Source organism: Trichophyton benhamiae, assembly GCF_000151125.1.
Source record: "Trichophyton benhamiae CBS 112371 chromosome Unknown contig01989.5, whole genome shotgun sequence".
Classification (NCBI taxonomy): Eukaryota; Fungi; Ascomycota; class Eurotiomycetes; order Onygenales; family Arthrodermataceae; genus Trichophyton; species Trichophyton benhamiae.
In genome coordinates, this window is record NW_003315112.1 from 176,157 (window position 1) to 201,363 (window position 25,207).

At 48.0% G+C, this 25,207-nt stretch overlaps 7 protein-coding genes across 7 annotated transcripts; 5 read left to right on the top strand and 2 right to left on the bottom strand.

Annotated features, from left to right (window-relative positions):
- Positions 1–2,177: 2,177 nt before the first annotated feature.
- On the top strand, positions 2,178–3,854 carry ARB_04772 (HLH transcription factor, putative; the record flags this gene model as incomplete). Its single annotated transcript, XM_003016437.1, has 1 exon — positions 2,178–3,854. The coding sequence occupies one exon, from the start codon at positions 2,178–2,180 to the stop codon at positions 3,852–3,854; it is 1,677 nt and encodes a 558-aa protein (XP_003016483.1).
- Positions 3,855–6,429: 2,575 nt separating this feature from the next.
- ARB_04773 (uncharacterized protein) lies at positions 6,430–7,269 on the bottom strand (the record flags this gene model as incomplete). Its single annotated transcript, XM_003016438.1, has 1 exon — positions 6,430–7,269. One exon carries the CDS (start codon positions 7,267–7,269, stop codon positions 6,430–6,432), a length of 840 nt encoding a protein of 279 aa, XP_003016484.1.
- Positions 7,270–8,852: 1,583 nt separating this feature from the next.
- Positions 8,853–10,618, top strand: ARB_04774 (uncharacterized protein; the record flags this gene model as incomplete). Its single annotated transcript, XM_003016439.1, has 3 exons — positions 8,853–9,161; positions 9,227–9,611; positions 9,672–10,618. 3 exons carry the CDS (start codon positions 8,853–8,855, stop codon positions 10,616–10,618), a joined length of 1,641 nt encoding a protein of 546 aa, XP_003016485.1.
- An 834-nt stretch (positions 10,619–11,452) lies between these two features.
- On the top strand, positions 11,453–12,893 carry ARB_04775 (uncharacterized protein; the record flags this gene model as incomplete). The annotated part of the gene is made up of 4 exons (XM_003016440.1): positions 11,453–11,815; positions 11,891–12,055; positions 12,119–12,270; positions 12,323–12,893. The coding sequence occupies 4 exons, from the start codon at positions 11,453–11,455 to the stop codon at positions 12,891–12,893; spliced, it is 1,251 nt and encodes a 416-aa protein (XP_003016486.1).
- Positions 12,894–13,905: 1,012 nt separating this feature from the next.
- On the top strand, positions 13,906–16,358 carry ARB_04776 (uncharacterized protein; the record flags this gene model as incomplete). Its single annotated transcript, XM_003016441.1, has 6 exons — positions 13,906–14,152; positions 14,322–14,507; positions 14,540–14,777; positions 14,945–15,255; positions 15,319–16,103; positions 16,158–16,358. 6 exons carry the CDS (start codon positions 13,906–13,908, stop codon positions 16,356–16,358), a joined length of 1,968 nt encoding a protein of 655 aa, XP_003016487.1.
- Positions 16,359–17,160: 802 nt separating this feature from the next.
- Positions 17,161–18,127, top strand: ARB_04777 (uncharacterized protein; the record flags this gene model as incomplete). The annotated part of the gene is made up of 4 exons (XM_003016442.1): positions 17,161–17,398; positions 17,460–17,519; positions 17,680–17,810; positions 17,870–18,127. 4 exons carry the CDS (start codon positions 17,161–17,163, stop codon positions 18,125–18,127), a joined length of 687 nt encoding a protein of 228 aa, XP_003016488.1.
- A 3,393-nt stretch (positions 18,128–21,520) lies between these two features.
- On the bottom strand, positions 21,521–25,023 carry ARB_04778 (WD repeat protein; the record flags this gene model as incomplete). The annotated part of the gene is made up of 4 exons (XM_003016443.1): positions 21,521–23,015; positions 23,199–23,927; positions 24,081–24,352; positions 24,415–25,023. 4 exons carry the CDS (start codon positions 25,021–25,023, stop codon positions 21,521–21,523), a joined length of 3,105 nt encoding a protein of 1,034 aa, XP_003016489.1.
- Between the last annotated feature and the right edge of the window lie 184 nt (positions 25,024–25,207).

Sequence of the window (25,207 nt, forward strand, 5' to 3'; positions counted from 1 at the left end):
AACGCGCTAAAGGAAGAGTCGGTCCTTAAAAAGAGGTCGATGATCTGATCACGGATGTCGGAAGGTGTCCGCTTGCGGGGCACGATCGCATTATTGGTCGCTGCCAACCTCTGCCAGCCGGTCTTCCAGCGTCGTCGTGGTGTCCACGGTGGCAGCACTTGCAGCGCGCGCCGTCGTCGCTGGCGGTCAATCGAGCGTCGTCGAGGTGGTTGTTGCTGGCGAGGTCGCTAGCGAGCGCGAACTGGAGGTACGGGCGAGGTACAAGCACGTGAAGGGCGAGCCGCGGTTAGATTTTAGCCGCCAAGCCAAGCCTGCAAGTAACTTCCTTGTAGCTGCTTTTCTTTTCCGCTCGACGCTGGACGCTGGACGGACGACGGACGACGCGACAGCGCTGCTGAGGACGCCCACTGGGCAGCAAAAGAGAAGCCAGAGGGAGAGGAAAAACCTCCGAGGCCGGGATCAGGGAAGTTCGCTGACGGGCCCTCGACTCTTCAGCGTCTTCGCGTGCAGCTGGCTGGGGAGCTCTCGCTGCTACAGAGTAACTATCGTGTCTTCTTCGTTCTATGGTGTGGTCGAGGTGTGTAACTAACACCATCATCATAACAATACTTCAGGCTACAGACATAGCTAACGCCACCCCAGCAGGATACCTACCTATGTAACTGCAAGATGGGCAAGTAAGCTCGTACAAGCCATCAAGGAACCCTTCCGAACTGCATCTCATCTCAACTCGCCTACCGAGCCGATCCTGGTCGCTGCGGGTCTCTAATTTTAAAAAGAATAAGTTAAGGGTTCGGGCTCTGCACACAAGCTGGGGAAAGACAGAGTATCTCTATAGACGTGGTGTGTAGCAGTCCGGACGGAGTTTATGGGGATGACATCTTTGTCGGTCCTGATAGGCCTTGGGCCAACACGACGAAGGGAATCCCAGTCGGTTGCGGGCCGCTGGAACGAGACAGTGACCACCAGCTTCGTACGCAATCGACGGCGAGAGCATCTAGTCCCATCCTGCACAAAACTCAGGTAAACTAATTATGGGAAGATGGTGAAAAAAAAAAAAAAAATACAAAAATACAAAGCCAGAAGCGAAGATCGATCGAGGCAAACTCGATGACGCTCTCTCGTTTAAATTTTTTTTTTTTTCTGTATTGCTTTCTTTTCCTTTTTTGCTATTTGTCTCTGCTCCATGCAGCGTGCAGAAAGTATGGAGAATACGTGCTAATGCTTGCTTCTTCCCTAGAAAGTACCCCCTTTTTTCCCTTTTCGGGCCCTCTTGATGGATCAGGAAATACCGCCATGCGACGAGCCAGACGCCAAAGTTGAGACCCTGTTTTTTTGTTTTTGGCCGTCTTGTCCACTCTTTTTTTTTTTTTTTAAGGTGACGGAGTCTTCTACACTTCTGGAAAGCTAGCTCGCAATAGCCTCAACGCTAGACAACTGGGGCAAACCAGAAGTCTATACTTATATCTACGTATAAGAAGGGTCGGCCTCTAGCGGTCGCTCACTCCATCAGAGATCGGGAGGCCAGCCCGGTGAACGCAGTGTCGGTATCTTAGCAGCCCTCAACTATTATTATCGCCCTTGTCTGCCTCTCCCTTGCACCCTCTTCCCTTTCCATTCATCTCTTCGCCCTCGCTGTCGCTGTCGCTGTCGCCCATTCCACCATCCGGTCGCCCATATCAAGGTCGGCTCGACTTTCTTCCGCTCTTTTTCTATTGGCCCAATCCTGCTTACCTCAGCCAGCGATCACACGGCCCGCACGCCTTTTTTCCTTTTCTTTTTTTGGCTTTGCGAGTCGCATGTGATAGAAGATAAAGGGTGGCTTGCTTCCTCCACACTTTTTGTTCGATTCTACGACTACTACTACTACTACTACTACTACTATCTGCTTGCTTGCTTGCTGGCTTGCTTGCTTGCTTGACTACACGGCGTCCTGGCATGACAGCTTGACTCGACTTTGCCGACTCTCTTTCTCTCTTCGCTGGCGTTCCTGGCGATAACTTGACGGACCACTTGACGCTGGCTTTCGACCATTCTTATCTGGTTCCTGTTCCTGGACTGTACCGGTATAGTTATACTTCCGCTGACGGGGGGTTTGGAAAAGACGCCCTCGTTACGATACACAGTTGATATACTCCAGCATATCCCAATCCTGGCCACATTAAATGGTTTCTTGCATGACTGAGACGGTGTCGCCGTTCAGGCGGTCTCTCTTCTCTGCCAACCCAAACTCGAACTCCTCTCACCTGGGCAGTGGACTCGCGTGTAGCATGGAGCTGGGGCTCTCTGAGTCCGCCCATCATATGAAGGGTTCTTCAACCCCTCCACCAGGGCCTTTTGGCTGTACGTATCCCTTTGAAGTATACGAGGGAGAAGGAGAGGGCAGGCACAAGAGAATAAAAATAGAAGAGACAAGACTGACTGAGGCAGATGCCCTGATATCACCGCAAGACACACCGTTTGATTCTGCGCCAGAACGTCCGCTGGGCCCCGCCCTCCTGGACGATAGTGAATCTAACATGCTGGACAACCTCTTCACCTCTCTAAATGCTAGCCAGTTCGATAACAACGACTTTTGGCTCTCCTTTGGTGAGCAGAATGGTGCTGAGCCTGGCGGTAACTTCAGCTGGCCTGAGTTGCCGCCAAATTTCGAGGGCTCTGCTACGAATCTACCCACACCACAGTCTCACCATCCTCACCCAGCCAAACAATCAGGAACCATTTCTACACCGGATAGGTCGGCCGCCCTGAGCTCAGATGTCCTTGCTGCAGCACAAATGCTCTACCAGAACGGACACGATAACCTCTCTGCCCTACACAACCAACTCTACGCTGAGCATGGCCTGCTGAATCACAACAGCAATGCCAACTATCATACCAACAGCAACATACACTTCCAGGAGCAGCAGCAACAGCAACAACCACTGCCACAGCAGCAGCAGCAGCAGCAGCAGCATCACAGCCATCAGATAGATGCTAAGCGTGCGCAGTTGGGTCGGTATAACGACGGGTCTGTGCCGCAAAAGGAGTTCGTTGTCATTCCAAAGGGGATACATACCAGTACCATGATTTTCGACCCTGCTGCACACCGCTCACCGGCAAATGACCATCAGCAACCAAGAATGCGAGCCAGCGCCTCGAAGCTGGGCCCTAGTATGCTACAATGGGGATCTGACTCTGGATTTGCTCACCAAGGTTATCGTCTGCCTCCAGGACAACCCACAGTCGAGGAAACGACAGAAAACCTCCTCCATAACCTAGAGTGTCTAGAAGCCCAGTCCAGCGCAGCCAACACTCGGCCGTCCAGTCCCGTTCGAAAACTTTGTGACAGAAAAGACACTGTATCGTCCCTGGCGGCATCGCGGAATCCAGTTCCACCCTCCTACGAAGACAGACCGAAGAAGCGACGGAAGAGCAACAACAAGATAAAAGAAGAAGACCCAGAACTCGCCAGCGCCTTGTCATCATCCAAGTCACCAACTATCACTACTCCTACATCATCCACAACAAATTACACTTCTTCGTCATCCACCACAGCCACATCGTTTGCTCGTCCATCATCTCGCAAGTCAAAAGGCTCTTCGCCTGCCGGAAACGGCACCACTATCAAACCTGTACGAGAAAATCTGTCCGAAGAACAGAAACGTACAAACCACATCCTCTCCGAGCAGAAACGCCGAAACCTGATAAAACAAGGGTTTGACGACCTGTGCTCGCTGGTCCCCGAGCTGAGGGGGGGAGGGTACAGCAAAAGCACTATGCTGACGCAAGCAGGCGACTGGCTGGCAGACCTCCTGGCCGGCAACGAGCTTCTCAAGGCACAGTTGGCGGACCTCAAGGCGAGAGGAGGATGACAGATGGGTGCACATAAGCCATGCATATTGACTGACATACATATCATACCGCCTATATATCGTCTAATTTCCCTTATATTCTCTGTTGGACGGACGGATCTTATTTGTTTAACATGGCCTTGTTGTTTGGCGCGTTTACTATATATACCACCCCCCATGTCTTGCTTCTGTCTGTATAACCTCACTTTCTATCTACCTGATGATACTCATGTCTCTCTTTCTCTCTCTCGTTTTCCGCCTATATACTGCCCTCTACTTACTCCCACGATGTAACGAGGCATTCGCACGGCATCAGCACGGCATCCCACACTCGCATAATTACATACATCTACCTACATATCCCACATACCTACATAAATAATACAAAAACTCTTATTCCATATAGTCAGCGTCCTCCATAGTGTTCACGGTGACAGTCTAACTGTTCTACGATGGGCCACGGCCTCCCCGATAATCCCCAGCGGCATGCAAACGCCCATCTGGCATCCACTACTGTCCACCGTCCTCCACAACCCACCTATAACACTTCCATCCACATATAACAGAAGGCACACCAACCACAGCAAGCAGTTCACTTCTCAACTGAGCTGCTATAACTCCCCCATGCGGAGAGCGTTCGGGGAATTTGCCCAAATGCGACAAACCTCCCGACAGATCAGACCCGTTTTTTTTGCTTCTTCCCACTGAATTTACCACTGTGGATGTACCGCGGTTCGCTGAACAGTTTCTTACTGGCGCAGAAGCCGGGAGGTTGGCGGACGAAGGGAAGTCAAAGCAATAAGAGATTTTTGGATGATGGTCTGTGAGCTCTCTCCGTTTCATCTTTCGGCATCTCTAGTTGGCTTGTTTCATGGCTTTTCTTAAAAAAAAATGGTTTCCTAACTTCGGCCAGCTTGAGTTATACTTCCGCTCGACTTCCGTCTCGCTCTGGCTCTGGCTCACGGCCCTCTTTTGGAGGAGTTCGTTTTCGGTTCGAGAATGGGTTCCTGGAGTTTACGCTGCTAGCTTTGTGCTCCTTTTGCTCTGTTACTGGCTGGCTGGCTGGCTGGTGGCGGGCTGGTGGGCGATATCGGATCGCAGCTAACTATATGCCTGCCATAGCTGGGATCTCTGGTGGAACAAGCGTCCTGGATGCATACGTACGTCCGTGGTCAAAACGAGCCTTGACACTTTGACGGTGTTTGGACTCCGTGCAGGGGAGTTATGGAGATTATTATTGTTTGTCTCCTTGATCGACCGGCCTCTCATCCTCTTTCTCGTTTCTGCCTCCGTCTGGGTATGACGGCAGCCATCGCCACTGACTGGGCGTTTGTAATTGCACCTCAACCTGTTTCCCAGCCAGAGCAAACTTATAACCATACTTAGCTGAGTTAAGCCTCTCCGCACTCATGACAACCAAGCCGACTTCCAGGAAATGTATGGGGAGGTGTCGTTTCTATCGGTCGAATCATTCATACCCTCGTTTGGCTTCCATCCCAATAGCTATCCTTTTATTGGTCCGTTCAAACTTGCCCAACGGATTAACTGCACATTTTCTAACCCCATATCCAAGATACAGCTATACTTCGGAGGTAGCTGCGCTATCTATCCCCCAATTTCAAGGTCTCCACCTTAGGCCTCTGTCTGGCCAAATCATAGCTCAAATTATATACCCGAGATATGGTTCCGTAGCTTCCACAAATGCCAAGTCTGGAGAAACAAAGGGTCCTTATGCTGGCTATTGCTTGGGGGTGGCAAGTGAAACGAAACGGTGGGCCATGCAGCGGCCGTGGGGTTGGTTGCACACTTTCCACGGTACATAACGCATGGTTATAGATGCGAATTGCATGGCTCGGGACGATCTTCCCGATAACGCGAATGTCATCAAGCTGAGATATTGAGCATTCCTGGGTAGTTACGTCAGGCCAGGTGTCTGCACCATATATTGAAAGTATACCCCGCCTGACTTGGGTACCTTGGGTTGGGTGACTGCTTTGGGGCAAACCCCGTTATACAACGCTATAGACAAAAAGCTGCTGGATCATCATTACCGGATCTTCAATTATACTAACTGGTTACAGAAATGAGTTCCCTGAAGCTCAGGGGAGGCTGGAGGCTAAGTGTCAACTATTCTGAACACATGCCACGCATATCAGTACCCCGCCTTTAAGCAGGAGCCTTGGGGTCCGGGGGGGGGGGAGGCGAATGGTGGCATAGACAATCGGGTGGCCTTCGAAAGGGATACTGGGCTATCCAGCCATGATTCTAGGACCTAGACAGGTCGTACTACTGGTAAGAAAAATACTCCCTGTCATCAGGGGTCAAATGGAATTGATAAGATTGATAAGATTAGATTTAATCCCTCACTTTAAGCCTCATTGGGTTACGTGAATTGTCCTTCAGAGTTGGACATGAAGAAATACAGGATTCTTACTGCAGGATGAGTGCTATCCCAATATTTGAGCTCTACCGGTGAGATGGTTAAGGGAATCATGATCTATGCTGAAGCAACAATAACAATTCGACGGTTTAACTAACATAGCAATAAATATCATAAGCGCATGCATAAGTCCTTATAATCACCCCAAATACCAGTCTAGGCCTTGTTGAAGATGGCGGTGAACTTCTCTCCTCTGTCCAGATATCCGTCTACCATGGTTGGCCTATACCCCTTTATTGCCCACTCAGCAGCTCTCATCTGGTACTGAAATGGGCTCAGCCCAAATAGAGCAATAGGCTTATCCTTGTTGTTATCCATCTTTTCGAAAATACCCGCAAACCAGACTTTGCCGCATGCCGTATACGGGCTAATCTGCACGGGATAATATCCATCCCTTTTAGCCGCGTTGAACTTGATCTTGAACTCGGCAGCCGTCAGGCCAGCATATGCCTTCCACGGCACACTGTCCCTTTTTTCAAACACGCCAGCAAACTGTTGCTGATCGTTGAACTCGTACCCGCTAAGATGTCGAAGTCGAAACCCATTTTTCATCAGTCCCTTGAACCAGGTCGTGAATTCATCCCCAGACATGTTTCTGCGCTCAGCCCATTCGGTGGCTTCAGTGTTGTTCTCCCATATACTGGCGTAGTGACGCTCGCCGCCAAAGCTATACCCTTCCACTAGCACAGGTCGGAAGCCTTGAGTCTTCAATTCTTCAAAGGTCTTGTTGAATTCATTAACGTTATAACCGTAATTGGTGCGCCATGCTGGTGTATACTCGGGCTTCTCGAAGATAACGTTATATCTAGCTTCCCCATCTGAGTTGGCATAAGCCGAGATATACGTCAGGCGAAAGCCGGTGTCTGTCATTGTGTGCAAAGTGTTGGCATATTCCGTGGAACTAATACTGCGGTAGAATTTCCATGGAGTAACTGCGCTGGCGACGGTGAAGAGGGACACTGCTGAGAGCAGCAGGACAGTGAAAGATATTTTCATTGTATTCTGGAGGTTGCAATGATCTATAAAACTTATTCTTGAGTGGCTGATGTGTGATAGGAGGCCAGCCATCCAGATTGAGGGGATTTACGTCGCAGTTATATACCACAATCAGCCATGTAAGGGCAGCGGCAAGGAACTCATGGCGTTCTCGTTGAACTTCATTCCCCGCCTTCTTCTCAATCTCCGATGTACTTTGCTGACTATTACACCGGCAGTAGGCTGTTCCTACATTATATAGCAGCAAGAGGCTTAGCGTGACTGTCCGCAGTTCGGGGCCAGGCACCACAAGGATATAGTTATGCAACATGCAATATTTGTGATAGATATATGCCCCCTGGTTACTTTCGCCGCCACGAGGCTAGCAGAATCTTCATGACTTATGCCAACAGGCGCTGCAGCATAAAATACACAGGTCGATAGGAAGTACTTCCGCGGCCAAAAAGTAGAAGATACATGGCTAACGCAAAATGATCGAACAAGCGGTTTTACTCACCGTGGATAACTAGATGGCCTGGCTACCCACATAAAATAGATACCGGGATACCTCCTGCCATTGATCAGCAATAATCAGGATAATGGAAGGTTCTCAGCGAGGTGGTTGATAATCATAAATGAGCCATGTTGATCCCGGCAACTGAGGTATTCTTCAGGGATCCATCCAAGTTAGTGGATATTTCTAGATTACCCTCTCACCTGGACAATGCAATAAATAAACATGGGCAACCTCAAAGTAAGTACTTCTACATCCAGTTTTTGTTAACTGCCTAGCGTACTCCCCTGTGAGTGCATAGCCGCCGTCGAACTGCGGGGGGCGGACTAATCATTACTAAGCCTTTGGTTTATTTATAAGATGCTGTCTTCACACTTATGTGAGACGGGGTGCGTACTTCTATTCCATTAGACTGAAGTCAGGGGGTCCAAGAAGGGCTTGCGGCCCTTACTGCGTGGTTGATGGAATAAACACTACGGTCTGACAATGCATAATTTCGGACGTTTATATATAAACGGAAGGCAGGTACGCCTTGGTAGTAGATTACGTACATGGAGAGCATAACTCATGACTGATAAAAAGAGTATGGTGTATGCGAACTGAATAAGCCCTCCTAGCCCATAGACTACTAATGTATAGAGCTGTCTGAATTACGGGACCTTGTGCCTCCCAACACCCACCACTAAAGATTGATAAGATCATCTGATTAGATTATACGCGGGAAACTTAACTAGAAAGGGACCCACTTTTCAATTCACAACTCAAGTGCAAACAAGCTTTGATTGGCTAACTCAGAATAAATCAGCCTCTAATCATTGACGACCGTCAATTCAAGTCCTGAATATCAATCGAATAGTGCTTGAACTGGTTTTCTAACGCCTGACTGTCGGGGAGATAGGTCTAGGTTTGGAATATAGGATGAAAGCTCCCTTCAGAGCCCGAGTTTATGACTTTTCGAAAGCACCCGTTATCTCCTCACGTCCGGCTGGAGCTCGACAATATGGTTCCACTTCTTATAATACAGAGCAGGGTAAACACCTTCCTAGATGTTTGAATACATCTCCTTGGTTGAATTTTATTTACTGACCTCATGCAAATAGCCTCTAGTTATGACTTGGAGACACTGTATCAGTTTACCTCCGGCCGATGGCTCTGGGGAGAAAGCCAGCAGCTCAAGGCACGCCACTTGAAATTTAATATATCGGAATTGCTTAGAATTGCTGCTGGTGCGATTGGATCTGAATCATGCACCACAATTGTGAAAGTTTCTGAAGGCCAGAATAACAAGGTGTTTTACCTGACGATGAATGACGGACGTGAAGTTGTTGCAAAATTACCGAATCCTAACGCAGGAAGACCACGTTTCATAACCGCTAGTGAAGTTGCAACTGTAGAATTTGTATGGTGGCACCTTTGGTCTAATTCCTACGACTTCATATATTTAAACTATACTGACTTGCATAGTTGAGGAAAGTCCTCCATTTTCCAGTTCCGAAGGTTCATGCCTGGAACTCCAGGCCTGATAACCCTGTTGGGGCTGAATATATAATCATGGAGAAACAACCTGGTGTGGTTCTTCGTGATGTATGGACCACTATGAAAGGAAAGCAGAAAGCTAGCATTTTGCAACAAGTGGTTGAATTTGAAAGGATTCTCGCGTCGACAAAGTTCACGAAAATAGGAGCCTTGTATTACAAGGAAGATCTCCCTACGCCAGAAAGAAACTCACCGCTCTATGTCGATGGGAGTGGCAATGATGTGTATAGCCCAGAGTTTGAGATTGGACCCACCAATCACCGTTCTTTCTTTGACTTTGGCAAAGGGGGGCTTGACATCGATCGTGGACCATGTATGACATATCTGCATGCTTAAAGTATCGACTGTTCAAATGCTAAATAGTTGAGAATAGGGCCTGATATCACCGCGTACCTGGAAGCCATTGCTAACAGAGAAATTGCATGTGTAAACGCCGGCTTGAAATACCCTCTCTTCCCAGAAGGCCTCTTCTACGGGCCTAGGCAGTATCAGCCCACTGCAGGTAAAAAGATATCGGCACTGAACAACTACCTGAAGGTCTTAAAATACGTTTTACCAGAGAATAAAGCCGTGCATGAATCTGTCTTGTGGCATGGGGACTTACACTCCCGAAATATCTTCGTTGATCCGGAAGATCCCAGTCGAATAGTTGGTATCATCGACTGGCAATCAGCCAGTGCTTGTCCACTTTTCATGCAAGTCACCCGCCCGGCTTTCTTGGACTATAATGGCCCGACCCCCAAGGAACTCGGGAGGGTTAGTTTGCCTCCGAATTTTGACAGTATGTCTGCTGAAGAACAGGTTGAAGCGAAGGCGCTCTATCATTCCCAAACGCTACACAACCTATACCTAGCTTTAACAGTGCGATCAAATCCAACGACTTTCCAGGCTATTCAGGGACATAGTACGCCTCGTCAACAAGTTAGCGTCCTACCAGGATTGATGTTGACGGACTGCGAACCATGCCTTAACAGTTTATTAAGGGAAATTAGGAACTCATGGCCTACGATAGTTGGTGTGGCCGCAGATGGTAAACCTAGCATTCCCTGCCCTTTGGATTTCTCTGCTACCGACGTGGAGCAGCAAGAACGAGACGTGGAGCTCTGGGCGCATGGTGTCGAGCTTATGAATGAGTTTATCAAAGACACTGGTGCATTTAAACATTGGGATGGTAGAGTTGAAACAGCAGACTATGACCTTTCAATAAGACAGCTATTCGAAGGAATCGACAAATTTCTGGACCGTGAAGCTAAGAATGAAGAAGAGAGGGCAGCCTGGCTTAGGGCGTTGCTGTTCATAGACTCAGATGGAAGGCTATAGGGTTGGATAACTGTAGGTGAGATTTGCGAGGGGCTTTCCCCATCCTCCCAATTGGATAGAGGTACCAGCGGCCATTGTACTATAGATCGAAATCAATATTTTTGAGCTTCCCTGCCACTTACTGTTATTCTTGGGGGGCTCTATCCAAATTCAAAGAAATAGCGGCATCAACGTTGCTTTTGCTTCTGCAGTGAGCTGGCTCGTATGCATCTCGGCTGATCTGCATACGGTGCCTGACATGAGACCAAAGTTGCAGGCAGCTAAGGAAAAAGAAACAGCTACGGCCATTGTGAACTGTGTTTACAGCTGTATTCTCCTGCCACCAAGATTCTAACCCTAATAAATGTATGATGCCTCGGGCTACCTATCGCTAGGCGTATCTTTGGTGAGATCCTGAGGGGCTACCGCGGTTTTCTTTACCGTGCTATCGAGCTTCCTTGCAGGCATGGCCACGGATATATGCATGATGGTAGGAGCAGCATGGCATGATCTTGACTTTTCCGAGTGGTTGAAGTCCGCTATGGAGGATTGAGTGTCGTTTATAGCAATGAAAGTCCTTGCGATGGATTCTTTTAGCTGGAGGAAATGGAGGCTGACTAAGCGAAGTTTACGATATAGTAGAGTTGGCGATTTTTGGGGCAATGAAAAGTCACCTGATCCATATAATCCTGTGATTAGTCACTGTTTACCTTATCGGGACATCGCGATAAGCATGAAACGACGAGCTTCAGCTGGCCGAACAGACGGACGACGTGCAAGCTACAACTCGCTCGAGCAAGGGAGAGAGAGGAGAGTCAGAATACCATACAGGACAGGCCCATATCAGGCCCCAAGATGCCGCCGAAGCGAAGACAGGCCGATTCCCACGAGCCTGCGTCCCCTCCAGCAAACACCAAACGCAGCAAGCCTAACAATGCTCCGTTTACCCTGAAGCCGCGGATACGACACATCAACGAGGAGACTATAAAGTCGAAATGGACGACGCTACCGGACTCTACGCAGGAGAAGGTAAAACTGCTCTTTCAATCGGTCGAGCTGCCGGTCATCACGCGCAATCGAGACGAGAAGAAGCGCGTTGAGGCCCAGTCGGCACTCGCAACGGTGCGCAAGAACCTGGGCAAACGATTACCGAAGATGCCATTCCCAGCGGGTACAAGAGATGGTAGCTTTGATTACGAGGGTGCGCTGGGAGAGAGTGTATGTTATAATCGACGAGCTTTTGGGTCATTGATGGGTACTTGATGAAAGCTGACTTGGGCTGGGACGATATAGAGAGCGCTGGAGAGCCAATTGGCGGCGGCTACGAGTTCTATTCGGCTGCTACAAGCTGAGATTAAGCGGGAAGAAGCCGAGCTGGCAAAGGACAAGCTGAAGCTGGAGGAACTAGAGCGCAATGCCAAAGCAGCAGAGGCTGAGAGGAAGAGGTTGAATAAGAATGTTCGTGCGCCTAATTGTTCCCTGCTGTCTACAAATGCGCTGGCTGATATATTGACCTTTTAGGTTCACCCCGTTCTCAAGCAACTTGACGAATCGAGCGTGGAGGAAGCAGTCAGCGCAGAGTTCAAGCTCGAGGTCAAGAGTGAGGAGAGTCTTTTTAGTGAAGTATGTCCTAGAATGCCGGCTGCCCGTATGATGGGTGACATTGCTGACATGTACGTTGATTAGATCGACACGGACCCAGCCCTCCTTCCCGCGATCAAACAGCTTCGCAACCATCTTGAATCCATGCAGGGCAACGCAGCTCAGGTACGAGGGATCGGTCATGCAATCTCCCGGGCGAAGGCGGCACTCGACATGCTCCCACTCGGCTGAAGGAATTACGTCAAAATGTGGTGAAAGGGAGGAATCATGCAAAAATCAGCAGGATCAATTATTTACTAAGATCGATGAACTTGGCAAAGAGGACAGACGGAAGAAGGCCTCGTCCCTGCACGAGCAAGGTACTCTGGGGCGGATTAATTCTGGGCAAGGGTCTGAGATGTCAGCTTCGGTATACTTCCATATACATACACGGAGCACTGCGGAGGTTTATGCAGCGTCTCCGGATGGAGTCTGCGCCCCTCCAGGTCTGGAAGCTTCGCCTGGCAGTTCCTCTGCGCAGTTCCAGGCCTTGAGTAGCACTGCAAGAGGGCTGGCCGTCTCCAGCTCAACGTTGGCGGCTCGCCATCGAAACGGCCGCCACCAACCCCAGATATATCAAACCACCCAAGCAAGTGGGAGTCAGAAACAGAGACCACCGACCCTCCTCCCTCCTCCAGTCCAGGCAAGCATCTAGGATAATCCTAACAAGCCATCTTATGCGCTGCCAAGTAGCTGCAGGACATCAACTATTGAATTGTATCATCGCTCGGCACTGCGCCCAACTGCTGCATGTGAAGGGATTTTCGACGCGCCAGGACGCCGTAAGAAATGAATCATCAACCTGTGCAGCATCGACCTCTTGCCCGTCGTCACGCCCGATGTCCAGCATAATAATAATAACTAATGGTTACTGCGCTCTCCCATGGCCGGGCGTCCTCTGGCGCTGTTAACGTACTAAAGCCGTCGGCGCCCTTGCGAGCGAGCGCAGCCAGAGTGGCGTCCCCCTTTTTTTCTTTTTCCTGACTTTCTTCGGCTTCTTCTTCTCTTCCACCTCTCAACTCCCAACGCCTGCGAAGGTCCCTTCGACACTGCGAGACTCCATGCGCCCAGAAGCTCCATCCATGTTTACCAATCTCGAGCGCGCGTCAGTTAAGGGATCTATTGGAGGAGGACGCCTGTTTGGTGCGATGGCCTTTTTGTTCGCCGACAAACCCAGAATTTGAAACTCGCAGACCGGACGGACAACGCAGCAAAAACCCAGCCATCCCAGACCCCTTCCCGCCAGCGCACACATAATATAACGTACAGCCCGAATCAGCACTGGACGGACGCCTGCACGCTGCTCCATCGAGGCTGTCTGTCCACTTCTGGGCGTTCCCGCTGTTCCGCCGTTCCGCCATCCCGCCCGTGCTTCGTTCGGGTCGTTGCTCGTTTCGCTACCTTTTCTTTTGCTTTGCTTTGGTTCTTCTGGCTTGCCCTGCCCTGCCTACACGAAGAAAAACACACCCCCGTCGAGCGCTGCTGCAGTGGTACCTGATGGGACAGGCCATCGTTGCCCAGGCCCGTGTGGAACGCTGACAACCGTGAAGTGAAAAACCGACCCGACGACCGAAACCCTCTTTTCTGGCTGCGTAGCCGTCTTACCCTCTGCTCTCTGCCGGAGAACTGACCGAAAGCCCATCCCAGACGATTGGGCACTCGATGCAATGGGTGGTGAGGCTGCCGAGACCGCGACGGGCGCGCTGGAAGAAGGGAAGCATAGCAATGGTGCCACAGAGCCAACTGCGTCTGCTGCGCCTGCTGCTTCAGCTGAGAAGGACCAGGACACCGCGAAGTCGGCCAAGCCTACGATAGGCGTGATGAGCACTGGGGATGCTCAACCGGCTGCAGAAGCTGCAGATAGGGCGCCGCCTACGGGTTCCAGCCCCAAAAAGAGACGGAAGGTCAACCACGGTGAGTAACAGAAGCTCAAGAAGCCGCAACACCCAGCAGGTTACATGCGAGAACCTGCATCTTCCCTCGTCATTGCTTCTCCCTCCCCCGTCTGCTATTTTTTTCGACCGGCCGGTGATGGAATTTCTATACTTTTATACGGGTTCCACATTGCAAACCAGGCCTGCAGGGCTCAACCTTCTTCTCTTTTTCCCTTCCCTTCCCCTCTCCCTCTCCTTGATCGTTTTATATATTTTATTCAACGTCTATTCTCCTAATGCCGCTGCCGCTGCCCTTCTTTTTCTTTTCTTTTTCTTAATTTCTTCATTTCTTTTCTTTATCTGCTTGCTTTTTTGTTCCATGGCGCGCATCGGAAGTAAAACCGCTGACCACTCATTCGCTCTATAGCATGCGTCTACTGCCGTCGATCGGTGAGCTTCCAAGATCTCCTTTCATCATCGTACTTTCTTGACTTATTTTTTTTTTTTTTTTTCTTATCGCTTCCCACACTTTATCCCACCTACCATGTTGTCTCCCTTCCATTCCCCAGGGCTCAGGGGGCCCTCGCTATAGGCAATCTGTTTTGCATGCTGGATTTGGCTGTACAGGATAAGAAGATTTGGCTAACCATAGATCACCATCTTCGGTGATGACGTTGAACAGCATATGACTTGCGATTCGGTACGACCATCTCTACCTCCATCATTTCAGAGACTTTTTGTCCAATCCCATGACGCGTTGAGCTTTCTGTGGCGAGCTGCCTTTGCTGACCGGAAGATCGTTTCTCTGCTTCTTCTAGGGACGACCATGTAGCCGCTGTATAAAACGCAACATTGGTCATCTGTGTCATGACAAACCTCGTGAACCTACCAAACGCGTGAAGAACGACACAGAAGGCACAGCTGCTGCCACCTCTGTAGCTGACGAGAGTACAACTGCGAACAATGATTTTGAGGGTAAAGGCATGTCGCAGACTATTGATGGACGTGACACCCTAGACGACCCAATACTACCCGATACAGGGCTTTCTATGCAACCGCCTGCCTTGACTTCTTCCTCCCAGAGCGCTCGGCCGCAGGACATAGCCGCTTCCGGTCCGAATATCGATATTGGCCAACAAGGCTGTAAGATAGATCGAGCGAACCATACATATGCTGTCACGTAGTATAAACTGACTTCTCGCATAGTAATGGGTTATAACAACGAATGGCGGCTTGGTGGGCAAAACAGCCAGTTTCAAGATATCCATTCCTTCCACCCATCTTACATGTTCAACGCCCCCGAATTCACCAACGAGTATAACCTGCTCAACGACTTTCTCAGCACCAGTCTCCTAGACGACGGATCAATGTTCCCCAATGACGAGGCACGGGGTCTCTACTCCGACATGTCTCTCCTAAATTCCATGGCCACGAATCTTTCACGGAATAATGAAGGATACCCACAACAACAACAATCTTCCACAATATCACCGTCGCAGTTTATCAACCCGTCACAGGCATCCCAAGGAGGCTCTATACAACGGCCCAACAGCACTGTTGGAAATGACAAGGCCAAGGAGACGTATTACATGACTGCAGCTGACCCTTCCGGCACTGACCCTCCAGAAGAACGTATGAATAAACTTCTTAAGGCAAAATACGATGCCGGCCTACTCAAGCCGTTTAACTATGTAAACGGTTATGCTCGGCTAAACAAGTACATGGAAGAGCACCTACAGCCTAGCTCCCGGCAAAAAATTCTTCGTCAGCTAGATAAATTCCGTCCTGCATTCAGAGAGCGTATGCATGCTCTTACCGATATCGAACTAGTCCTAGTTGAGATGTGGTTTGAGCGAAGTTTGATGGAGTACGACCGTGTCTTTGCAAGTATGGCCATACCGGCCTGTCTATGGCGAAGAACAGGACAGATATTCAGAGGAAATCAGGAGATGGCCCAGCTGATAGATGTACCCATGGACTCATTGAGAGATGTAAGTTTTGGCTAACCTGCTTTGATCCAATGCGGCATCTCTAACGACGATCAGGGTAAACTTGCTATTCATGAAATAGTGGTTGAAGATCAACTCGTTAGCTACTGGGAGAAATTCGGTGCCATTGCGTTCGACAGTTCGCAAAAGGCGATGCTTACAAGCTGTACGCTTAAGAGCCCTGACCCGAACAGTCCAAAGAAGAACATTCCCTGCTGTTTTTCCTTTACCATCCGCCGAGATAACCATAACATGTAAGTACTGTTTTCTCTAGCCTCACGTTGATCGACCTTTAGCTAACCAGCCCCTCCACAGTCCTTCCTTGATAGTAGGGAACTTCCTCCCTACAAAACGCATAGATGTCCATCGATAGTACGAACTTCTCGACGTTGCAACTATCTATGTTACCCCGCTTTCTATTTTGTGTAAATATTATTCAATACCCTTTGCTGTTCGTGTTCCGCGAATGGATTGCTTTTCCCTCCTGTTTTAAGTCTCATGGAGTTCGTGTATGCATATACCTGTATGCTGAGAGATCGCGGCCAAGGGCTTTTGGTTTTGATTTGTTTCTTATCTTTCACCGGTTGATAGTGCAACTGTCGGCGCTCTATTTCGAAGCATCAAAGACGATACGATGGCAACATTTCCCCTTCCCTTTATTTTTTGCTTCTGTTCGTCGCTGACATGAAAGGTGGTTCTCAGTACTAGAGTGTAGATAAGCCCATCAATCTGACAAAGCTCACACCATATGTCTGTTGCTGCGTTTTTTGTTGTGTTTTATATGACGCTGTGTTGATATTTCCTGATTAGGAAGTGTGCACGGACGACTGCCTCATCTGGACGTTAAAATCAACGTCAACTGTTGACTTGAACGCAACGTCCAGCAACATCACCGCTCATGGACTAACAACCTAAGCTATCTAGCTCTTCATCCGAGAGGAAGGCTTCAAAATACCCAGGATGGTTTTCGTTATAGACGAGTGGCTTCAGCGTGGGTAATTTCTCAGACTACAGATATTTACGTGCCATATCTAACCACCAGACAGTGCTGGTGTCCCGCATGCTTTCCCCTCTTCATAAAGTACTGAACAAACCCGGAAAGCCTACCGCGTTGACATCCGTAAACGATTTGGATGAATATCTGTCCCTGTCATTCTCATTCGATTCTACACAACTCGCCTCCCCAAAACGGAGAACGCTTGATGACCTCGGTACGGAAACGTGGAATGAATGCGTCAAAGAGTTAGCTAAACCGCAGAACATCTCTCGGGTTGAAACCATGAAAATCCTGGGCAAATGTTAGTTATATATTGTTACCACTTTCCCCTTGTCGTATAGTTGTTAACACGGCTCATTTAGTGATGTTTCTTGCATTCTTACTCGTCGAATGGGGTATGGACGAGGAAAGTGATGGTTCTGGTGAGTGGTGTACGGTGGATACTGCAAGGTATTGCTTTCGTTGACATAGGCGGCCAGAGTACAACCGTCTGTACAAGGCGGGGCTGCAGACCACAGACAGGATGATTGGTTAGTATTGACCACATGAGGAAGCTGAACAATACTGACACTAGAGGAATAGGTATGGGCTATTCAGATCTTGCCAAGAAGGTTTTAGAAAGGCTGGACCGGCATAATTCTGGGATTTCCAAAGAGGAATCCTCAGAAGCCCGTGAACTAGCTGCAGAATGCTCGTTCCAACTGTCTATACTGGTAAGCTTCGTGAGAGAAATAGAATCAAATCTACCAAATCTAACTTTGATTACAACCAGACATGGAAAGATAGATTAAAGGGGCTTGGAATAGCCCAGCAACCTATTCCGTTTGCTGTCCAGAGTCTTGAGTGGAAGACAAAGGCTGCAGACATACTCTTCCGTATCGGAATAGCGAAGAAAAGGGAAGGTGATCCGGCAGCTATTGAATGGTTACAATGTTGTCACGACTTTGTCTTTGCACAGAGTGCGGAGCAAGAAACATATGAACAGTTCGAGTCTATTCGACAAGCTCTCCTACACGAACTTAGTACGTGATTAGTTATTCTGTATCAATTCGGTCTCCAATCTTACGTGCTGCTTCTAGTCATAGCGTACCTAGAATTACAGAAAAATTCAACTCTATTCATAGAACCTGTCCAGAGATTATATAGTAAGCTAGAAGAGGTATGTGTTAGATCCCTATTGATTGACACCATACTAATCCTCAATAGAATTATGGTTCTGAACCTAGTACTATGTTTGTGGGATTTGAGGTTTCCCTTGCTCTAATTCCACATGTAGAGAATGGGGGCGCGCGATGTAGTCACTGTATGATCTAGGGAAACCTATCACAGTACTACAATAGCCGAGTACTAACGTGAGAGATAGATCTTCAGTTACTGATCGAATCAGGACTTGTCCAATCCCACCTGAGCAGGTAATCACCGAGCATCTAATTATTCGAGGTCTTTGACTAAAAATATACCTAACCTTATGAAGCATACTTTGTTGCATTCACCAATTTTGGCTCCAGTGGTATACAAACCTCATTTAACCCTAAAAACTGGTCATATGACTGACAATATACAGTCCAGGTTTAGCATATCACATCTTCCAGCAGCTGATATCGGGCAAGCTTCAACAGTTTGAAAGTGAAGTTGCACTTATAGAAACACTGGTGCTAGTCTTCCTACGGCTATGTACAGCTGATGTAGATATGCCTGAAGGCTTAAAGCAGTCCTCGTTGCTATTCGAGTCACTGTGCGGTGCAAAACAGAAAATAGTCAGGCTTGGATTTGAAACTTCTCAGGCTGCACGGGTGGTAAAGGCTATATGATATGATACGGATATGGATAATCTTCGGGCTGACTTGATTTAGATGTTCCTTTCCAAAGCGAATACCTGTTCCAACGCAGGGAACGTCAACTTCGCATATGATTGGTGTGAACTTGCCCAGCACCAGGTTCTGGAAGAAGGCGACAAAGATATAATCCAAAGGTAGAGTACTATCCCTATATCAGAAGAAGTGAATGTCCAAAATCAAAGATTTATATGCTCGTGATCTGGACACCAATGCTGCCAGACTCCTGGAACTCGTCTGACCTTTTCATTGCAGGAAGCTGCTTTTTTACGCATCTTGTTCAGAAAATATTACCCCTTCTCGTTTTAATAAGCTCGCAAGCTTCAAGGGATTATCCGTTAATTCCCAGTTCCTGTCATACCAGTTAGCATTAAAGCATGAAAAGCTAGATACCGGTATGTAATTGTCTCTCGGATCGATGTGGTATCTCCTAACCTTCGAGTATATAATAGTAAGGAAGAGTGTATTAGATATGCTCTACGGGAGCGCAGACTTTAGTGTCATGTATGCTTGCATTGCCTATGCCGAATCTTGCAACAAAATCTCTATTCTTGGCCCCATTTTCAGGGAGCTACTCATCAACGATCGGGCAGGATATCACACAGTTCCTCTTCTCAAGTAAGGTTTATACTGTTCTATCTCGCCTTGATTTTCTGACCTCGATTTTGACTCTTAAAAGGTGCTGCATCCGTATTATGGCCAAAGAATTCTCGGCAAGCCAACAGCTGACACCTAGGGCTGAGACTGTTGAAGAGATTTGCCAGCTCTTTGAGAAATGTAAGAAGTTTTCATATACCTGGCTCCATGGAAATCCGGGGAGATATATCATTCTAACTTTAGGTCGTCTATTAGTTTCTACCAGTATTTGCCTAGACACAAGACCACAACAAGAGAAAATTCAATACCTGGAATGGTTTTCTTCAAATGGTTATACTTTAGTAATTAGGAATTATGCACTGTGGGACGTAAAGTCTTCGGTTAGACTTATTGACTGTTGCATAAAGGTTTGAGTTGCATAAAATCCCTATATTTGCCTCGACTATTTTCGTACTGACACTGCATTCAGATCCTCGGCCTGTTTCCCAGAGGGCTGGACGCTGATACGGTATCCAGCATCAATCAGCGTATTTTTTGGTGCCACAGCATGGCAACCTTAGCACACTTAGATATAGCATATCTCACTGAGAATCACATTTCAAGGGTGAGCCAATTCACTTTATCATTCATTATTACATATTAGGACTGACACGAGATCTTAGGACCTATACTTTACCAGTGCAAGAATGTATCTGCGACGGTGCCAAGATTATCTCACAACTCATGGTCAAGATATTACTCCAGAAAGATGGGCGAAGTTTTCTGATGTTGTTCGTTCTCTGGTGGCACTTTATTTCCATCGTGCAATTAATTTGAATCCGGAGAACGAAGATGGTATTTGCACAATCCTGAGTAATTGCGATGCAGGCTCAGATCCACAACTGCTTTGCATCCTTGCAGACCGGATTATGTCTTCGGGATTAACTACCCCAGCTCTCTATAAAGCTTTCCAGGCAAGTCTAAAGATTCTAACTGTTATTGCAATACTAATGACATACGTAGCGAGCTACTGCGTTGAAGCTGGCGTCTGAAACTCCATGTGACGTGTTGAATCAGTTCCGTTGGCTTCGCTGTCTCTATCAATTTGGACTTAAATGTGACGAAAAAAGTACCAAATTCATTGCTAGTGAAGCACAAAAGCTAGTACACATAGCAACAAACCAAAGGCCTCAAATATCACCGGAGATAACGAAGGAGCTTTGTTGGGAAATGCAATGGCTACCCGTTGCGGTGTATAATCAGTCGTTAATACTTTACAGAGACATGAAGAACAACTTGAGTCGCGAGTGGTACAATGAGGCTGTTAATCTAGTTCAGAACATCGAGTTCAATGGATGGGATACAGACAGCCTCTCCTCAAGAATGTGTGCTGCATATGGGGCATTATTGGGATGACTTACAGTCACTAGAATTTCTAGATTGACTTGAGTCTACTAGTTATTATTATAAACAGTCATTTCTGAGATGTAAAGCAAAAGAAAACATGCGGATGGGCCTTATGTGTACTCAAGAATGTTGATTTGTAAAAGACAAAATAGGAAATCCCTAAACAAATGAAAGCAGGGGGTGTATAATGCGCTTACCCGGGTTCTCAATAAAACAAGAAAGTAAAAAAAAATGAAACTAAATATCATGTAGTAATGCGGGCCAAGAAATTGAATAGAATAGAATGTCAAATAAATGACTCTGGTATCATAGAAGAGAGAAAGGGGAGGAGACAAGTTTGAAGACAGTAAATGAACTGGCTTGATCAAAAGTGGAGGACCCCGTCCAAACCGTATTATGCAGACCAACAACCCGCACACATATTGACGCAAGGAGGAATAACTGGCTATGCCAAACATAATAAATAGAAGGAAGAACATATAAGAAAGGGTGGGAGGGAAGAACATGAGATAGGTGTGTAGAAGCGAGGTAGCCAGAGCATCGTAACAACGGAAAGAAGTAGGCAATATAATTAGCCTTTAAATCATGAGAAGCTGTCATATAGACTATCCTTCTCCATCTGCATCTAGTGAGTTCGTTCGATGTCCTTTGCACTTCCGCGCTTGGCTTAGATTAGGCGTTGAGGGTATCCGACGGGCTGTTCGGCCTTGCTTTGAAGCTAGTGGCGAAAGATCTTTGTTTCTGCAGGCGGTTGGCGTGTTTCCATTGGAGTGGGAGTCACTTTTCGTCCCGTTTAGTTGGGTCTTCTTCATTTTGTCACCCAACGAGCGGACAGTTAGATCGAGTTCTCGCTCGAGTTCACTGGCTCCCTGAAGGTTAAATTTATCAGATGAGACGTTAAGCTTTTTGCGATACGCACGGAGCGTACGGCAGACTTGCTCGGTGGACATGTTAAGGCTTCCAAATTCACTAGGCGAGTTGCTATTAGGAGATGAATTCCAGTTCGGTTTACTAGAGGTGCGAGTGCGAACTTCGAGCATCGATGGCCGTCGTACGCTGCCATTGGCACGGAGGCTTCCACTGCTTGTTTTGTTGGCTACTGTTTTGGACATGTGCCGGGGGCTGGGTGGTGATGGAGAGCGGTTGGCCTGGTTTCTGCTATCGGAATATGGGGCAGTGGGAGATCGGCGAGGAGGAAGAGGCGGTGTAGATACTGTTGATACACCATTGACGCCGTTTTTTAAACCACCTCCTAGCGTATATCTGGACGTCTTCTTGCGGATACGCGGAGGAGAGTCACGCACCGGGGTTGGTGTTGTCAGAACATTATCGGACTTTTGGAAACCAGCCAATTCCGTCTTTGAAAGGATACGGCGGAGCGGGGGTTTAGCTGCCGTAAGTTCCTTTGTTGGAGTCTCCTCTTCAGGGTGGGGAAGAAGGTGCGGACTTTCTTGCAAATATTGCTGTTGGGTAGAGAGATTCCAAACCATAATTACCCCATCCAGGCCGGTGCTAATGAGGGTCCTTTTGATTGCGCCTGTAGAGTTTGGCTCATTGCTTTCAAGAAGGACAACGTCACTGACTCCTTCAGTATGGCCAAACTCTCGGGTAAGGAGGGTATCCTTCTCCGAGTCATATACCCTGATGGATTTATCGGTTGTTGATACGCCAATCAGAAGTCGTGGGCCATATTCGGGGTAGTCCTTTTCAAGAATGAGAGAGCTCATGACAGCAGTATCACCGCTTTCAGGGTCAAGAACACGAAAAGAATGTACCTGACGGCTAGATGGTATGTGGTATCTCTGTATCAGCCGATCTATCGTGGATAATATAAGCGTGTCTGGATCACCAGGGGGGGTCACTATCGAAACTGGTGACGCCTTCAGTGTTATGACTTTTGAGAGAAGGAACGCAACCGTAGAGCCACTGTCATCCTCTCGGGTCATTCTTTCGCGAATAATAACTGTCCTGTCTGCCGAAGAAGATAGTAGCCTTTTCCCGTCTTTGGTGAATAGTAGCTGCCCAACTGCACCAACATGTTCATCCATGGTTTGTATTACCTCAATTGAATAGTCTTTACTTTTGAATAACTGGACCATTCTATCGCGCCCACAGCTCGCGATTAAAGTAGTGTCAGGGTCTGAGTAGATCGCAATATCTGTTACTTCAGCTCCATGAGCTCTAACTTCGTTCTGACACTTCCACGTTTCCCCATTAATCGTCCTATTATTTTAGATTAGTCAATGAGTGGAAGTCAATAGCTCGATAGCTAGCTGGACTTACCTGACTACCCCATATCTATCTCCAGAAACGAACATTTTTATACCACCTGTGGCACGTAAAACCTTTAGTTCGTTGGCATCCTCATCCTCGTCTGAAATCTGCTCCAAGTCCACTTTATATGTGTCGCAGCAAGTTCCATTAACATTCCAAAATCTGACTGTCCCACCACATGACCAGGTAAAAAAGTCCGACGATTTGCTATTAGGGGTCTCAACCGTGCTAATACCCAATACTGAATCCCGGTGCGCAGATACGGAGACATCTGCCACACTCTCAATGTTGTCCTTACTCAATGGGTCCAGAGGGCATATGCGAAGGGTCCGGGATGAGTCAACTGTAATCATATGTGTATCAATTATACCCATGGAAACAATGGAAGCCTTTTTTGGTGTCGGGCACGGTTGGGTATCAATGTTTGCCGAAGTTGGCGAAATCATTGGAGAGGATCTCATCTCGTCAATCGAACACTTCTCCAGCTGCCTGCTACGACCACCGAACCAAATGAAACCAGAGTTGCTATCAACAACAACGGATGAAACACCGATATCAAATCTTTTAACATATTGAAGCTTTTGCTGATTATTAGAGTCATCCAGGAAGCAAACAACCCCTGAATCAGAGCAAATAACTGCTTCGGTGTCGGAAATGCTAGAGACACACGTGAATGTACTTTGGTGCAAATTTCCCAAGAGGCAGTTTCTCCCCGACAAGGCCACCGGTAGTGGGCTGCTAGATATAGAGGGAGAATCGACATTAGGTCGCTGCTTTGACGGGGAGCACGGTCTACCGGCATCTCCGAGTCTCCAAACTTTTACGTGCCGTATGCCAACACTGTATCGTTAGCTTTATGTCTGGATTTGCCAGTGGGAATTGGGGACATACGTGATCAGATTATTCCCCATCCAACACATATCTCGAACAAACGATGTACATTTATTCGTTGAGTGAAGTTTCGCAGAGCCATTTCGAAGGTTAATCTGCCATATATAAAGAAACCCGTCATTAATATCACCTAAACTGGCCAAGAATTGAGAGTTAGGACTGAAAGCAAGGCTTCGAACGCCGAAGGTGTGTTCCGTGATTATTGAGAGGGGGACGTCTGCAGAAGAATCCTTGGCTGTGGAAAACAAGAGGATACGAGGATTATATCCCGTCTACGTGAGCAGCCGATATTAGCATTTGTACCCGCGAGTAATATAGAATGGCATAATCGTACCTCTCCGGCAGCTAGAAACCTGCCATTGGGACTGATGGAAACACTGGTAACAGCCTTTATCCTCTCCCGCGATGTCCATGATTTCGACGCAATGCTCTCCGCCCACTCTGCTGCATTTGGAGAATTGGAAAATATAGGCGAGTTAACCGATGTGGACAACCGTAGCGAGGCCTGCGGTGGTCTAAGTCGTGATTCTGGAGTGGTTGGTGGACCCGGAGGATTATAGAATGAAAGGACGGGGTTGACACTGGTGGCTGTTGGTCGTGCTCGAAAGAAACGCTGAGAGACGGACAGGTCTTCATCTAGCTCAGCGAGAACGGCAGCAGAGCCTGCGCAGAGGGCAAAAGAACGAGAGGGTTCGTGATATGAAAAGCCGTTCGAGCTTGATGTGGTTGTGCCGATAACGGTTTGGAGGGAAAGTGTGGTGAGATAACTTGTTGATTTGTACTGGTTTCTTGAGTTCGAAGCTGGTTTGAGGACAGGGGAATTTGCAGGAGTTATCTTCAACGAGGCTTGGGTTGTTGACGATATTTTGCTCTTGAGGCCGAGAGAATTGCTGGCGTCGCTACTGGTGCTGGTGCTGGAACCGGTGCTGCTGTAATTTGCCATCTCCCCCTGCTCCAGACGCAAAGCTCTCTCTCTGATCTAGGCTCGCTATCATTTCAGCTCGGGGCTGCATTGGGGCTCATCCAGCGAGCGAGGCGGCTGTTTTCTGCAGAAGAGCGCGACTCTCTGCAAAGAGTTATATGTGGGGAGGCTGATTTGTAGGTTAATGTCTTCAACAGGCAAAAGA